This window comes from Notamacropus eugenii, chromosome 1 (genome assembly GCF_028372415.1).
Source record: "Notamacropus eugenii isolate mMacEug1 chromosome 1, mMacEug1.pri_v2, whole genome shotgun sequence".
In the NCBI taxonomy this organism is placed as follows: Eukaryota; Metazoa; Chordata; class Mammalia; order Diprotodontia; family Macropodidae; genus Notamacropus; species Notamacropus eugenii.
Genome location: NC_092872.1, coordinates 125,050,763 through 125,066,121, shown reverse-complemented (window position 1 = coordinate 125,066,121; position 15,359 = coordinate 125,050,763). Strand labels below are relative to the sequence as shown.

The following is a 15,359-nucleotide window of genomic DNA, read 5'->3' as shown; positions in this document are numbered from 1 at the left end:
TCGGTCAAGAACAGAGGTTCTTAACCTAGGATTTGGGAACCTAAATTTTTTTTTTTTTGGATAACTATATTTCAATATAATTAATTTCTTTTTTAATTCCACATATTTAATTTTAGGCATTTAAAAAACATTATTCTGAGAATGCATCCATTGCCTAAGGGATCCAAGACACAAAAAAACCCCTTTTAAAACCCTTGGTCCATATTGCCTCTGAATTCCCTCTCAGTTCTAGAGCCATAATGCTACAGCTAGTAGTAATAGTAATATAGTAGCAAACAATAAAGGGGCAGGTTTTTAATCCAGCTCTTCTGACTCCAAATTCAGTGTTCTACCACATGACATTGCTTCCCAGCATCAAGAGAATGATTTTATATAAAGTTAACTAAAAGTTAATGGGGTTGGATATTATACATTTATCAAAACGTACATCAACATGAACTGATTAGCTCTCATTTAACTGAATATGTTCCCTTTGGAGAGTGGGGAGAAGGATTTGGAGTGGACACAACTATATTTTATAAACCTTACCCTATATTTAACTTGAGTTCAAAACCCAGTGATTGCCACAGTCTTCAGAAAGAGAATGCTATAGATTTCAAAGCAGCTGGAATGCAAAATACTGCTAAACAATGGATCCATAAAACAATCAAACTTTTTTAACGATTGAAACAATCATGAGTTTTCATAATTTGAAAATTATTTACAAGTAAAGGCTCTTTTGGGAAAAGGCCAGTAAAGTTTCAAAGGACTAAGGAGAAAGTCATCTTCTCCAACACTATGTTTTTGTGCATTATTTCTCAGATACAAAATGTTGCTTTCCTGACACTTAAGCTCTTGCTGTCTAGGGTGCTGAAATTCAGACATTTGCATGAGTGTTTAGCTTGGGGTGCTGTTTTGGTTCGTGACTATTTTAATATTTGTGAACCTGAAGAAATGGAAATCACAGCCTTTTCCTCATATATCTGTTTTACATAAACACTATCTTAAAGGTGATGTGGGGTTGTAGAGCAGTTCTTATTTTAAAAAATCATTCTACATATTTAAAATCTAAATTCATCTTTGTATAAGGGGCTCATCCATCCTTTTCTTGACTAGCATCTATGAACTTATGCTATTCAATAAACTAAACGTCTACCATATGCAAAGACACTGTGGTACTTGCTATAAAGGGGTTGTATCAGAAGTTCATAAATCAAATCTGTGAATTTTTTAAAACATATTTTGAGATAACTATATGTCAAAGTTAATAGTTTCTTTTATAATCTTACGTACTTTATTTCATACACTGAAATACAACAGTTATTTTAAGATAAGGTTCATAGACTTCACCAAACTGCTAACAAAATCCATGACACAAAGAAGATTAAGAACCCCTGGATTAGATGATCTATAGGAATTGGAGAAAGGAAAAGATTATCAGATTACAACCTGAGTCAGAGAAGTAAATAAGGAAAAAATCATACAGACTTTCCCACATTCAGGTTTTGGTAAACACACAGACTCTAGTTATTTAAAAGTTATATTAGATGTATAAACCACATGGGATTACTTAATGTCTTAGGGAAGAGGGGGATAGACTCTGGAACTTAAAATTTAAAAAAAATGTTTAATTGCTTTAACATTTAAAATGAAATATATATTTTAAAAGTTATATTAGATTCTCAGGGGGGAATGTGGTTACAATTAGGATTCTTTGCCCCCAAGTCTGCTGTACCCCAAAGCGTCTCCAATTATTCAAATTTGGGGAGAGGAACGTGTAAATCTTTAAAAATCTTGAGGAACAATTTTAAATTAACTTAAAATACAAATTTCCATGCAGTCATTTTGGATGATGGAGCAAGAGTTTGCAAACTAAAATAAAAGATAAATTCAAATGCCAAAAACATCCAGGAACAATGAAACATCTCCATACAACATGGGTCATAGGGAGTAGACTAGTTTAAAATGGAACCCTGAACCGAACTGTGTATAAAAGACCCTGATTTGCTTGAGGGTTTGTTTTTTTCTTTTTTAGGGCATGGGGGGAGGGGAGCTAGAGAGAACAAATTCCTTAAGAACAGGTAATTTATCTCTTAAAAATTAACTCTTTCTAGTTCAGCTGTGCACTCTGCCTCTCAAATCTCTTTTTACTGCAGGAGCTCAATATCGTTGTTAAAAGCACTGCAGCAAGTTAAAGGGAAAATCAACAAAGATTTTCAGCTGCTGTTGCAGCCACCAAAACCATGCTCTGCTCTGAGCAGAGGGCAAGGATAGGAAAGAAAACCTTTTATTTACTGCAGGAAGATGATTTACATTAAGCTGATGTGAGAAATCTCAGGGGTGACATTCCAGATACTAGCTTTATTACCTGGAACCCCTGGAAATAAACAGCTAAATAGCTGCAGATGACACACTACAGAACGAAGGGAGTATCTTTTATTGGTTACTCACTCCCCTGTGTCTGTGGGCCTTGGCAGTACCATTCTCCAAACTGAAAAGTGCCCCCCACCCAACTTTGTGCTTCTTTAAAGATCCAGCTAAAAAGTGATGTCTCCTTCAGGAAGCCTGGCTTGATGAAGCCCACCAGTCACTAACATTCTTTCTCCCCCCAGCACTTAAACACTATTCACACTGATTTTTATACACTGTATTTATACGTGTTCCTTCCCAATTCCCACCCCCTCTATGTATTCTAGGCACCCCCAACTATACTCTCCAGGGCAAACGCTGTGTCTTCTAATAATAACTGACATTTGCATAACGCTTTAAAGCTTGCAAAGTGCTTCTTAATCATTATCTAATTGGAGTCTGAGGCTCGGAGACATGAAGTGATTTGCTCATATAACTAGCAGGTTTTGGAAGGAGAATCTGAATTCATTCTTCCGAAATCCAATTTTAAAAATTCAAGATGGCTCCTATTGGTACCATCCAACTCAGAGCCTAGTAAAGGGAGCATAGAATTCTTATACGCTGAACTAACCTGGCCCTTCACCCAGACTGCTATCAGAGCCTGAACTAAATTAATTATTTAAATAACTAATTACTTAACAAATCTTTAATAGTAGAAATGTAGACATTGAACAGAACAAACTCAAGGCACAATTAATGAGGCAGACATTAAAAGGACTTTGATAAAAACAAAACAAAACAAAAAAACAAACAAAAAAATCCCAAGAAGCCCTGAAGAAGGATCTTCTGGATTCACTCATTCCATGCTTTCCCACTGTAGACAGCGTTAATTCTAGAGGTTCTCTCCAAGAACGACTCACTAAATAACACCTGCTGTGCGCCAGGTACTGTTTTAAACACTGGGAATACAACAAGAGGCCCTCAAGGAGCTTATAATCTAATGTTGACACAGTTAACAGCAGACCAATTGCACCCAAGCTACAAAAGGAGGTATCCTTTGGGGAAAATGGTTGAAATAAGGCATGATAAGTGGGGGCCTTGTACTGGGCAAACAGTGAAGCAACTAAGGTGTTCAACCAGGGGTGGGGAACCTATGGCTTTGAGGCCACATGTGGCCTTCTAGGTCCTAGGGTGCGGTCTTTTGACTGAGTCCAAGTTTTACAGAACAAATCCTTTTATTAAGGGGATTTGTTCTGTGAAGTCTGGATTCAGTCAAAGGGCTTAGAGGACCTAGAGGGTGTCCCACAAGTGGCCTAGAGGCAGAAGGTTCCCCACCCCTGAGTGAGACACTTCTCTCAGTTTCACAAAGGAGGCAAATTTAAATGAGTTTAAGGCAAGTATAAAGTATTTCAAGGTCAGACCTGGGACTGGGGGAGGGGGATGAAGTTGGAACTCACCCTGAGGGCAAAATACAGCTAAATTACATCTCTTCGGTGGGGAGAGGCCAGGCACCTCACTGTTATCTCAGGTCCCAGAGGTTGCTTAATTTACATAAACCCAGTCTTAGTTTGGTTATGTTAACAGAAATCGGTCACACATTTTATCCCACAGTATAAGGGTACTTTCTCTCTCTTTCCATTCCACACTCAGTCCTGATCTGTAGGAACCTTGGTGCTTAACTTGTGGTTATTGAAAGCCTATTATACCTATGTACACACACACACACACACACACAGAGGCTCTCATGAATCCTTATTTCTGACACTTCTCTTAAGGTCTGAGGTCCATTTAGTTATTTCTAAAGCTCCTTTTGCCCCAATACCTAAGTAATATCTCTGTCAACAAGACATCTAGCCTATGTGTTATTTAAACACAGATAGAGAAAGCAAAGCAAAAGCAAGTGCCTCCTTCCAACTCCAAGCAAATTATTTCTGGTCATGTAAATTCTCTTTAGTTTCCTGGGCTAACTTCCTCCTAATATTGGCCTGGAATGCTGGTGTGTGTTGATGGCTCCAGCTAAGTCTTTCACTTAGAGATACCAGTTTCTTTTACTTCAGAAGTGTCATTGTGTATCGCCTTGTAATGAGCTACTTTGAAAGGGTGCTGCTGCATTGATTAGCATCCTACCACAGCTCTGCTCTAAAGTGTGTGCCCAGTGTTGGGCCCTCATGGCATGCTCTCTGGCAGCAATAAAGGGTGGGCATGTAGATCATAAGATGAAACATAAAGCATAACCCTAAACAGCTCGAAATTATTCAGAATCATATCTATCCTCTATGGGAAAGAGGAAGGAAACTTTTCATTTAAGATAGTATATTTTAACCCAAGCCAATTAAAGCAAAAACAACTAAAAATAGGAAGAAGTATTCACTTAAAAATATTCTAGCTATAGGCAAATATAAAAATCTACTGGTAGAAAGGCAGTACTGTAACTGAAATCATCCCTCTGATAGACTGAAGTTATTCTAGAAAGCCTTTAACTTGAGTGAGTAGGTAGAGCACAGGATGAGCAAAGGTCAGGCCTTGTTACTTTCTGTGTTACACCAGGAGTTTCACCCAACTTGCTGTATAAAGCTCAAGCGACTCTGCAGCCAAGCAAAACATCTGTCCTTATATGGTAAGGAAAGGGGAAAAAACATTGAGGACATTAAGGGGCACTCCCATGGATAACAGATAAACACAACCTTCCCCCAACTGTGCCAAAGCCTCTCATTTATGAGACATATTTGTATAATGAGGGAGAGACAAGAACAAGGCATTGTAATGCCTTTGCCCCTTTATGAAAAAAGGAAATTGAGATTATACATTCCAGTTAGAGCCACACTGAGAATGCAAAATGCTCCAACAAAGTTCCCTCTCAGATTCTCTTAGTACCAAAAATATTTACCAACTCCAGGGGGGAAACAGCTTAGAATGTGAGTAAACTGCCTACTTCCCACGATCTAAAATAGTGAAGTAGTGTGCTCTCTGGGTCACAGCATTATTGATTAAGAAGCCATTTGACTGTATGGATCCTCAATAGTAGAATGCTATTTTGTAAGGAAATTGTGTCTCAGTAGAGGTTTTTTTTAAAAAAAAATCTTTATTTTCACTAACCTCTAACTGAAATTTAACATTTCCTTCAATCGTTTAAAAACATTACTATGAGGAGTATATAGGCTTCAGACAACCACAGAAATCCACGACACAAAAGACATTAAGAGCCACTGATCTGAAGTTAACCTCCATGCCAAGTAAAGCTGCCTTCCTCAAGCTCTGGAATGGGTTGCACATCTGGAGGGGCAGGGAGTGGAGAAACTAAGTCTCTGTGAAAGCTAAGAGAAGATGAAGAAGTCATACTAGGAGACTTTTTTCCCCTGAGGAACTCCTTTGGAGTCAATCCCAGTTAATGACCATTTTCTGCGATGGCTAGTAACTGAGGAAACATTTTATATATAGCTCCCTTTATTGCCAGAGGAACAATTGTTACCTGAAGTCTAATTAACACATAGGTTTAAGATATATTACAACTGAATAACACTAAGGAAAGCTTCCCAATGGCTACCTAAGTTTCAACTTTAGAGACAACCCAAAATAAGGAGCATTTGGAGACGGATGGTCTCAAGCTCCAAAATTCTAAGCCTTATCGTTACTGCTGTGGAGAAAGCAGCATGTAACATGAATCATGTATGTAGATCTGCAAGGAACCTCAGAGTTCACCTAATCCTACTCTCTTCTTCTACAGATGAGGAAACTAGGATCCAGGGAGTCACTTAACAGTGACTTGAACAAGATCATATAAATATTAGGTAGCTGAGCTAGAATTCAAATTTGGATCGGACAACGACACAGTCAGTGTTCTTTCCAACATACCACATGGTAGGGTGGAAGGTCTTAACTTCTCTAGGTTCCTCGTTTCCTCATCTGTAAAATGAGGAAATGGGCTAAATGATCTGAGTCACTGAATGACCTACCAGCTCTAGATATATCATCCAAGGGAACAGTGGCTTTAGAGACAAAGGAATACCTAATTCCTAAAGTCCAGGCCCTTGGCAGTGACTTTGGAGGCAATGCATTTCCTCTCTGGCCCTCAGCTTTCTTTATTTACAAAACTGACTGTACTGAATGACACCCAAAGCTTCCTTCTAGTTTTAAATCCTAGTCCTGAGTACAACACCTGCATAGACCAACCTTTCTTTAAAGAATACTGTACATTTTATTGATTTAATAGCTTTGACACTATTTTTAAAAATACACTGAACTATGCAAAATTTTTAAAAATACATTTAAACTGTGAAAAGTATATTGGTGGTATCTACAAATGGCACAGGGCAGTCGTCATGAATAAAGTGCACAAAACATGCAAAAATATAGATCAAGGTGACATACAACATTTCATAAAATACACTTCTTTCTCCAATGGCTTGCAAAAGTATCACTATGCTAAGGGAGCAATCATAGATATTTCCCTTACACTCTCTTTAGCGTGGAAGGTTTCAACATCCAATGGTAATGTTTGCAGATCAGCCTTCCACCCCCACATGCCAATCTGTGTTTTTAGTTTATTTTCTCTCCGCATCAAGTTTTAAAGATTTATCCATGAGTGAAAAAGATTGAAGTAGGTTCTTTAAAGATAGATTTATTGGCAAATTGATAATTCTTTTTGCACAGAGGTCCCTGGTATGAGATATAAGAAGGAGAGGAATCCTGGAACGCAAAGAACCATAAAGTTTAAAGTTGTAATTCTCCAACAGGAAAAGGACCAGCTTGTGACAAGATTGTGCGTGACTACTAAACCCAGTCAGGGATGGAAATTTACCACTCAGATACCTGAAAGCTCTATGCTGTCTTATCTTTTTAACCAAATGAAGAAAAAAACCCACCGGTCTGACATCCCTTACTTCAATACTTCAACAGAAGCTCAATTTCATTAGTGTGGGCATTTGTTCCATATCTTGGAAGACCATTTCATGAGTTGCTATAGTCAAAAAAATTTGTCACCCGATGGGCATTCAACTAGTCAATGAAGCTCCTTAAATTCAACAAAGTCGGTATTCAAATGAATGCCAGGATTGTACTTAAAGCTTTTCTAGCTTGGTAGTTAACCTACCAGACAGAGCTTAGTCTGCAGAGGCATGTCCTTTGAGAACCCAGGGTAACCTGTTAGAGGATTTTTTTTTGAGAAGTAAATAATTTTAGGCTTTCCCTGTTATTAACTTTTTTAATGCAAAAAAACTTTCAAGCTGTACTTTTGTCTTAACTTAGTCCGCACAAATTTCTGTTTACAGTCAGTTATTTAAAAGGAACTTGATACAGACAAGTCCTACACATACAACACAGCTGGATGTCATATTCACTTTCATCAAAAACAATTTCCAAAGTACTTAGAAAATTTCCTGATCCACAAAACACACAGAACCAACAAGCAATCAACCTTAAGTGCCTTTAAGAAATCCTATTCATATTTGCCTAGGGAGAAAGGAATGAGGTCTGGTATTATACTCAAGTGGGTGGTGGTGGGGTAAACGCACCTAATAAATGTTGGCACTCATCTAAAGTTACCCAACACATGAAGCCTCGGTAACAATGGGATATCTGTATAAGGAGACTTCATGGGGGTGGGGGGAGGAGGAAATGAAGGGGCATAAGGGAGGAGGAAAAACGACTGCCTATGGTCATTTTCCCACCAGACACTGCGTGCTGCACCTTTCTAATCAAACACCACCCAGAATTATGGTGGGTCCATATCCTGGTCCATAGGGATGACAAGTTTAGCATCACTAGGCCTCTAAACTGTCAGTCACCCTCTTTAAAGACTTTCTTTCCAACCCAAAAGAAGAGGAATGCAGAAGACAGAATTAGGGGAGGGGGGGAGATTGGGGACACTGAGGTGCTGAATTGGGGTAGGAAAGCGCACCCCTGAAAGAAATGCATAGGTCCCTGGAAGAATCCTTTCTAGAATATTCCGAACCCCTTCTCTTGCACCCCCTTTTCATGATAGGAGGAATGCCAGGGGGAGCGGGAAGGGGGTGGCCAGCCTTTCTTACTCTGACAGCAATGTTGGTGCGGACACGTAACTTGGGTAGAGACGGGCGCCGGAGCAGGTGGGGATCCCCAGCAGCCCCCCGGGGGCGCAGGAGCGGGCCGAGGTGGGCACGGGCCGTCCGGGGGTGTAGGGGCGGGCGCAGGTGGGTACGGGACGCCCGGGGGTGCAGGGGCGGGCGCAGGTGGGCAGGGCCGCCCGGGGGTGCAGGTGGGCACGGGCCGCCCCGGGGGCGCAGCAGCGGGCCGAGGTGGGCACGGGCCACCCGGGGGTGCAGGGGCGGGCGCAGGTGGGCAGGGCCGCCCGGGGGTGCAGGTGGGCACGGGCCGCCCGGGGGTGCAGGGGCAGGCGCAGGTGGGCGCGAGTCCTCCCCGGGGGCAGGGCGGGCGCAGGTGGGCACGGGCCGCCGGGGTGGGGGCAGGGCAGGGCAGGGCAGGGCACGGCACGGCGAGCTCCTTACGCTTTCCCTCAGTTTCCTCTCCTGGTCCAGCTCCCGCTGCAGGCTGCCCGCTCGCTCCTCGGCCGAGTCCGCCTGCTCCTGCAGGCTCCGGATCTTCCTCCTCACCGCCTCCAAGGAGCTCATGCCCGCCATGGGGAGCGGCCGCGCCGAGGCAGCAGCAGCAGGACTGGCAGGGGCCGGCCGCGAGCCTCCCTCCGGGCTGGGCTGTGCGCACAGGCCGCCGCCGCCGCCTTCTCCTCCCCCCGGCTCGGCCCCGGAAGTCCCCCCCGCCTCTCCGGGCTCCGCCGAGGAGCCGCGGGCGGGTGCGGGCGCCGCGGGATGCGGGGCCGGGGGCGGGGGCTGAGCCCCGGGAGGCGCGGGCGCGGGAGGCGCGGGCGGGCGGGGCCCGGGCCGGGCAGGGGAAGCTACCTGCCCTGCCCGGCGGGGCCCGAGCGCGGTCTAGGGCTGCAGAGGCGGGTGGGCTCGGGGTCCCCCTCTCTTCCCCCTCCCCCTCTGCCCCCCAGTAATGAAGCGTTGCCGCAGGCTAACCTTTCCTCCCCACCCCGGTCGCAGACTGTGGGGGAGCAGGGGAGGGGGAAGGATAACGGGACCTGGCTGCGAAGAGCCGGGGCGCCCCCTCGTGGCCGTGGGCAGAAGAGCCACCTTTAAGCGCATCGTCCAGAGGATGTTAGGGCGTTCGTCTTGAGGATAAAGATGAAATGTTAGTCAGGAAGAGAGATGAAGCGGGGGGCGATCCAGGCCAAATCAGGTCTAGAACCCCCTCTGCCCTGCCCCCCTGGTCCTGCAGGCCTACTCGCATTTGTTAACTTTGAGGGTAAATTCAGGGGATTATGGATTTAGAATGGAAAGACCATCTAGTTCAACCCCTCTTATTTTACAGATGGGGAAACTGAGGCTCAGAGAGATGGGTATACAGCTAACAAGCGCTTGATCTCATGTCTAGCTGACTCCAAGACCCGACAGACCTTAAATGTGGGGCATTTGCCAACACGTTAATAGTAACAACTTTTAACACGGAACCCAGGCGCAGGGGGCTAAACTAACTAAAACTAACTCAACTCTTTCCCCACTATACACAAATACCACTTTGAAAGCAAAGACACTGGATCTGAGATCCTGGTTCAAGTCCTTCTCAAGAAAAGAGGAAGGAGAGTCATCCTAGCCTAACGGATAGACACCTGTTTTGAGTCAGTCAGCAAGAACTACTGGGTTTGAGTCCTTTCTCTGGCATACACTGGCTGTTTTGACCTTGGGCAACTCTTTAAGACTATACATTGTGGAGAAAGTGCTGCTTTTCATTGATAGAGTTCCCTCATTCAATATGAAATCACACATCCAATTCTAATCCTAACCTATCTGTAAGACGAATAACATTAGACACCCTCACCCCAGGGACCTGACAGGAAAAAAGAGCTCAAAATGAATACATTTCAGGTTATACAATAACACATAGCATGCTTTTCATTTTGGAGGTGAAATGCTTCCCTTTATTTGGGGGGGAACATTTAATTCCCAAGCTTTTCTCCTAGGAGGTCCTTTAAAAAGTCTATTTTAGGGGAAAGGTAGTGTGGTAATGAAAGGGAAAGAAAATTTGGAGGAAAAAACTACCTACAAAAACTATGAGTGGAGCAGAGCACAGGATGATGGAGGTGGGAAGATACAACTCCACCGATTTCCTAAATCATTTTCAGCTAAGCTTCTAGAGAAATTCTTCAGACCTGACAAAGGAAACAGGGTTGGGGAATTTCACACCATGTAGGCTTCATTTCTCCCTTTGTTCTATACTATTCATCAGCTCTGTTTGTAAAGGCTCCAGCTCCTCCCCTAAGCTCACAGAGAATACTCTGACCTCCATCATTGTGAACTCTTTGAGGGGTTGGGGGAAGGAAGGGGAGTCTAGGTAATACAAGGAAAAGAAAAGGAACCCTTTAAAGATTTTTAAGTGATGTATGTCACCTTAAATAGTTCAATTCTTCCTCTAAAGGCATTTATCTCTTCCTCTGAGTTCTTAAGATGATTTTCTCTAGTGGGTAAATCACTTTAAATTTAACACTACCTCTAATTAACTTGGTAACATTTTTTAAATCATGTAACCTCTTTCACCCTTAGTATACCCATCTGTAAATGGGGACAATAATGGTACCTACCCCATAGGGTTGTTGAGAGGAAAAATTAAGATAACATATGTATGATTTGCAAATGTTAAAAGTACAATATGGGCCTCAATCTCATCTGTAAAATGGGAGGGGGGGGCAGTTTGAGGTGTTAAACGGGGGTGATTTTTAAAGGTCCCTTCCAGTACTAACATCCTATCATTTATCGACAAACTATTTTAATTCCCTCCCCCATTTAATTTACAAACAACAGTAAAAGATTTAGGGACATAAATCAATATAATTTAACAACAAACAGTTTCTCTTGGGATAAAATGACTTAAAGGAATCTCAGGAGCTATCCCTGTGTGTCTTTCTCCCTCTTCTCCCACTCCCCAGCTGACTTCAAATATCATCTGCTGCACTCCTGCCCCACCCCATTCCACAGCTCCTTTAAATAAGGCTTTTTAATAAAAGGGCATGGCAGTCAGCACACTGCAGTTACAACAATTATCTTTTTTCCTCTTAAGAACTCAAGTAGCATTTTTCTCCCTCTCCTGCCTTCACTCTCGCTGAGCTGTTTCCAAATACTCCACATTCTTTTCCTTATAAGGAATATCTCCCCTTGATCTATCAGCGGCTCTTTTGAACAAGCTAAATAAACGTCCTGCTGGAGAATTTGGGGGTAGACATGCCTCCATCCCTTTAGCCATATACAGAGAAAGACATCTGATGTGAATTACATACATACAGTCACAGAGACATACTTTTTCAGGTTCTCTTTCTAAAATTGGATAGTATGAAGCTTAATTCCTATCATTCAGCTGGGACAGTCAACCCCTCCTCCCCCAAGAACCTCAATTTTCATAATTGAGAACTTTGTATTTGTCTAAGAAGAATTTCCCATTTGCAAAAGCATAACCCTGGAATAAAAAAAAAATGATAGGCTTTTCATTTCAGAGCAGTCTTTAACTCTGATTTGCCATGATGGACCATCTTATATTTCTGTTCTCTAGCACATGAAAATCTGCTTTTGTACTCCATAGTCAACTTAGAATAACACTTTTCCACAATCATAAATACAGGAAATTATTATTAACATCCTAAGTACTTTCTTAATTAATCAGCACCCTAAAATGTACTTTCCTAATTAGGCATCTATCTTGGGAATGAATTAAGTGAAAGCAAAATCAGTCTTTCGGAAATCCAGTGCTTGACTAGATTTCACAAGCAAGAGGAGCATCACTTCATGTGAAATTGTAATGGACAGTAATGTCCAGAGGATTCTGAATGCAAACTTGTTTAAGCTTTAGTGATGTTAACTATTCATGACACATTGAAGACTATGAGATGCTTTGTCAGAAGGCTGACAGGTGGGGCTGGGGGGTTGGGGTAAGGAGGGAGCAGGGGTGCAGATCACACACTATACCATATAAAGTACTGAGCTATATATAACCTCCAGCTTACTTTCTGGATCTAACTCCTACAGACTGCAGACCCAAGCAAGTATCATCTTCCTAGCTGCTCCTTGGGTGGAGGGCTATAGCTTTCTCAGGCTGGATGACTGGCATCAAGTGTCTCTGGGCTGGAAAGTCTAGAAGCAGACTTCCTAATCAAAAGCTGCAGTCATTTCATCTTTTCAAAGTAAAGCATTGGCCTTAGGCTTTCTCGGGCCTATATTTCAAAGGTTCATGCCTTAGACCCTCAAAATAAAAGAAAGTGCAGGAAAGTACACTCTTCTGTACACAAACCCTCTTAAATGATAATTTCCACCAGTAGGACTGTATATGTCTCAGAAGCAGCCTCCAGCTGTCCTGTTTTCCACTCATTCTTTCTCCCTCCCCCCAAAAAGGCAGAAATAGAGAGAAATAAGAATGATGAAATAAAATGAACATGTGCACTAGCGAGTAGGAGGCAGCATCCAGTGAGCTATGCCAATGGTGAGGTGGGTGTGTAGATACCCGGCCAAGAGTAGGTAAAGTGGTTTGCATTTTCCCCCAAACCCAGTGGCACCCTCGGGGTGCTGGACAGCTGGGCACAGGAGTGTGACCTGGAGCTCCGAGAGAAGGAGAGGGCAGCTGGCGGGGGGGTGGTGGCATGTGTGTGACACTTACATCTGTCGCCTTTTTCTCCGCCAGCTCCAATTTCTCTTGGGCGTCTTTGAGGGCCTCAGAATACTTGTCCAGTTCATCCTCGGTGCCCTTCAGCTTCTTTTGCAGGGAGACCAGCTCGTCCTCCAGCTGGGAGATGGGCCGCGAGGGAGGGGGAGAGGGCCAGGGCACGGAGAGGGGAGGGAGTGCAGCAGGAAGCGTGATCGCGCACGGGGGGGTGTGGGTGCACAGAAACAGAGGAAGGCCAAAGACAGAAAGAAAGGAAGAGGGACAAGGAAGGGGAGAGAGAAAGAGAGAGAGAGAGAGTTAGACACTTCTGCGCTGGGTGCCCGGCCTCCGGTACCTTGGCGGCGGTTTCATCTGCGGTGAGGAGGCTGTCCTCCGCCTTATGCAGCTCCTCCAGCACCCGGTCCCGCTCATCCTCCGCCTCGCGCAGCAGCTTCTCTTTAGCCGAAATGTCTTCCTCGAGCTGGGGGCGCCGGGCGCCGGGAGCACGGTTGGGGAGGGGGAATGTAGAGATACACAAAGACACACACACACAGGCGATAGGGTTGGCTTCAGTTGTTAGGCTGATGTGCCACTGCCCGAGATGGGGGTGGCCTGGGAGTCTGAGTACTTGGAAGTCAGAGGGATGGCGTGGTGGTGGTGGTGGTGGTGGTGGTGGTGGTGGTGGTGGTGGTGGTGGTGGTGGTGGTGGTGGTGTGTGTGTGTGTGTGTGTGTGTGTGTGTGTGTGTGTGTGTGTGTGTGTGTGTGTGTGTGTGTGTGTAGACAAACTGAGGGGAGGTACAGTTTTCTGTTGTTTTCTATTCTCTCCCGGCTCTGACCTGCGGGAGTAGGGTCACACATCTGTTCTCTCAAAGAATCACGTTTCGGGCACTGGAACAACCCCTCTTCTCCCCCACGGCTGGAGAATTCTCTCGCAGTCCCAACACTCCCTTCTCTTTAAACATCAGGTCTCCGCCATTCTATCCTGCTTTCCCCCTATAGAAACAACTTCGCCCCCCCCCCCCCCAACTCCCTACTGCTGGGGTAAAAAAAAATGAACCAAGAAGTTATGAGTACAACAAACCCTACCAAATTCCAACCACCTCATCCCAGCTTAAAAGCTCAAGTTCAGTAGAACTTTTCAAAGTCCAGAGCCCTACTTTGTTCTCGTCTCCACATCGCCTCTCCCTCGGGGTGTTCACCCCTACACCAAGTTTCCAAGGCTGCACATCAGTTTCCTTCAGCACTTGGACTGCTCTCCCATGACCACGAGAGTTGGAGGCAGTAGGGAAGGGTTCAGGTGGAGGACCAAGAAGTTCACACTCCAGTGTGTCGGGCTCGGTTTTTGTCTCCCCATTCGAAGTCTAGCTACCCCAGCGTGACTCCCTGAGATCCGAGAGGGGTGGGTTTTAGGGGCCAGGAGAATTCGGGTTCCCGAATAAGTGGGCTGTGGCAGCTGCCACCGAAGGCACTAGGGCCAGGGAAGAGGGAAGGGGAAGAGACGATGATGGGGAGGAGGGAGAACGAGGGAGGCTAACTGCAGACCTGCTTGCTGCGGTCCTCCGCTGCCTTCTTATCGGCCTCCGCCTGCTCAGCCCGGTCCAAGGCATTCTCCTTGTCCAGCTTCAGCATCTGCATCTTCTTCTTGATGGCATCCATGGTGGCGGTGGAGCGAGGGCCTCGGGCAGGGACAGCGCACGGAAGGAGCCGGAGCCGGGGACTGAGCCGGAGCTGGGGAGCAGCTAAGGAGGAGGAGGAGGTGCGGCAGCACCAAGGGGGCTGGGGCTGAAGGAGGAGGACGAGGAGGAGGAGGCAGGTCTGTGCTAGGACAGGCAGCCGAGTCGGAGTGGGAGCGCAGAGCCGCCAGCTGCTCTCAGATATGTACTTTCCCAAGGGGGCGACCGCATTCCTCAAGACAGCCAATACTTTTTTGGAAAAGTTTTTTTTTCCCTTCCCCCTTTCTCCTTCCCCCTTCCCCTCCCTCCGCCCGATCCCTTCCCCTTCCCCCCTCCCCTCTCCGCCCATTCGCTGCGGCCGGCCATTTGACCGTGGATATGACTATATATGGGGCCCGCAGGAGCGGAGGCGGCGGGCGATGGTTTGGTGCCTATTTCCAAACCTGCGCTCCCCCGAGCCAAGGGAGAACGGACCCAGGAGAGAGGATCCGGGGCTTCCTTGCACCCGGCCCCGGAGGGAGCTGGAGTTCGAATTCGGATAAGATTCCATCCGATAGAATTCTTTTTGTGGGCAGTCGTCCTCCCTAACCTCGCCCCCTCCCCCAGCCGTCTTTTTGTGGCTGGAGAAACTGGGGTGAATTAGGAAAAAGGTTCGGAGTGAGAAAGAAGTTAGGAACTGCTGA

The 15,359-nt window shown here is 45.1% G+C and overlaps 1 protein-coding gene across 30 annotated transcripts in view; it reads right to left on the bottom strand.

Annotated features, from left to right (window-relative positions):
- TPM1 (tropomyosin 1) overlaps positions 1-14,995 on the bottom strand; it is a 32,490-nt gene extending 17,495 nt beyond the window's left edge. For 10 of the 30 annotated variants that reach the window (XM_072613112.1, XM_072613086.1, XM_072613215.1 and 7 more), the window contains exon 1: positions 8,811-9,138. In XM_072613112.1, the coding sequence (XP_072469213.1) occupies positions 8,811-8,942 (132 nt within the window). In that variant the 5' untranslated portion in view covers positions 8,943-9,138. Of the gene's footprint in view, positions 1-8,810; positions 9,139-13,017; positions 13,144-13,357; positions 13,484-14,545 lie in introns of those variants that run through there. The other 20 variants (XM_072613015.1, XM_072613183.1, XM_072613190.1 and 17 more) reach the window with 8 other exon arrangements.
- Between the last annotated feature and the right edge of the window lie 364 nt (positions 14,996-15,359).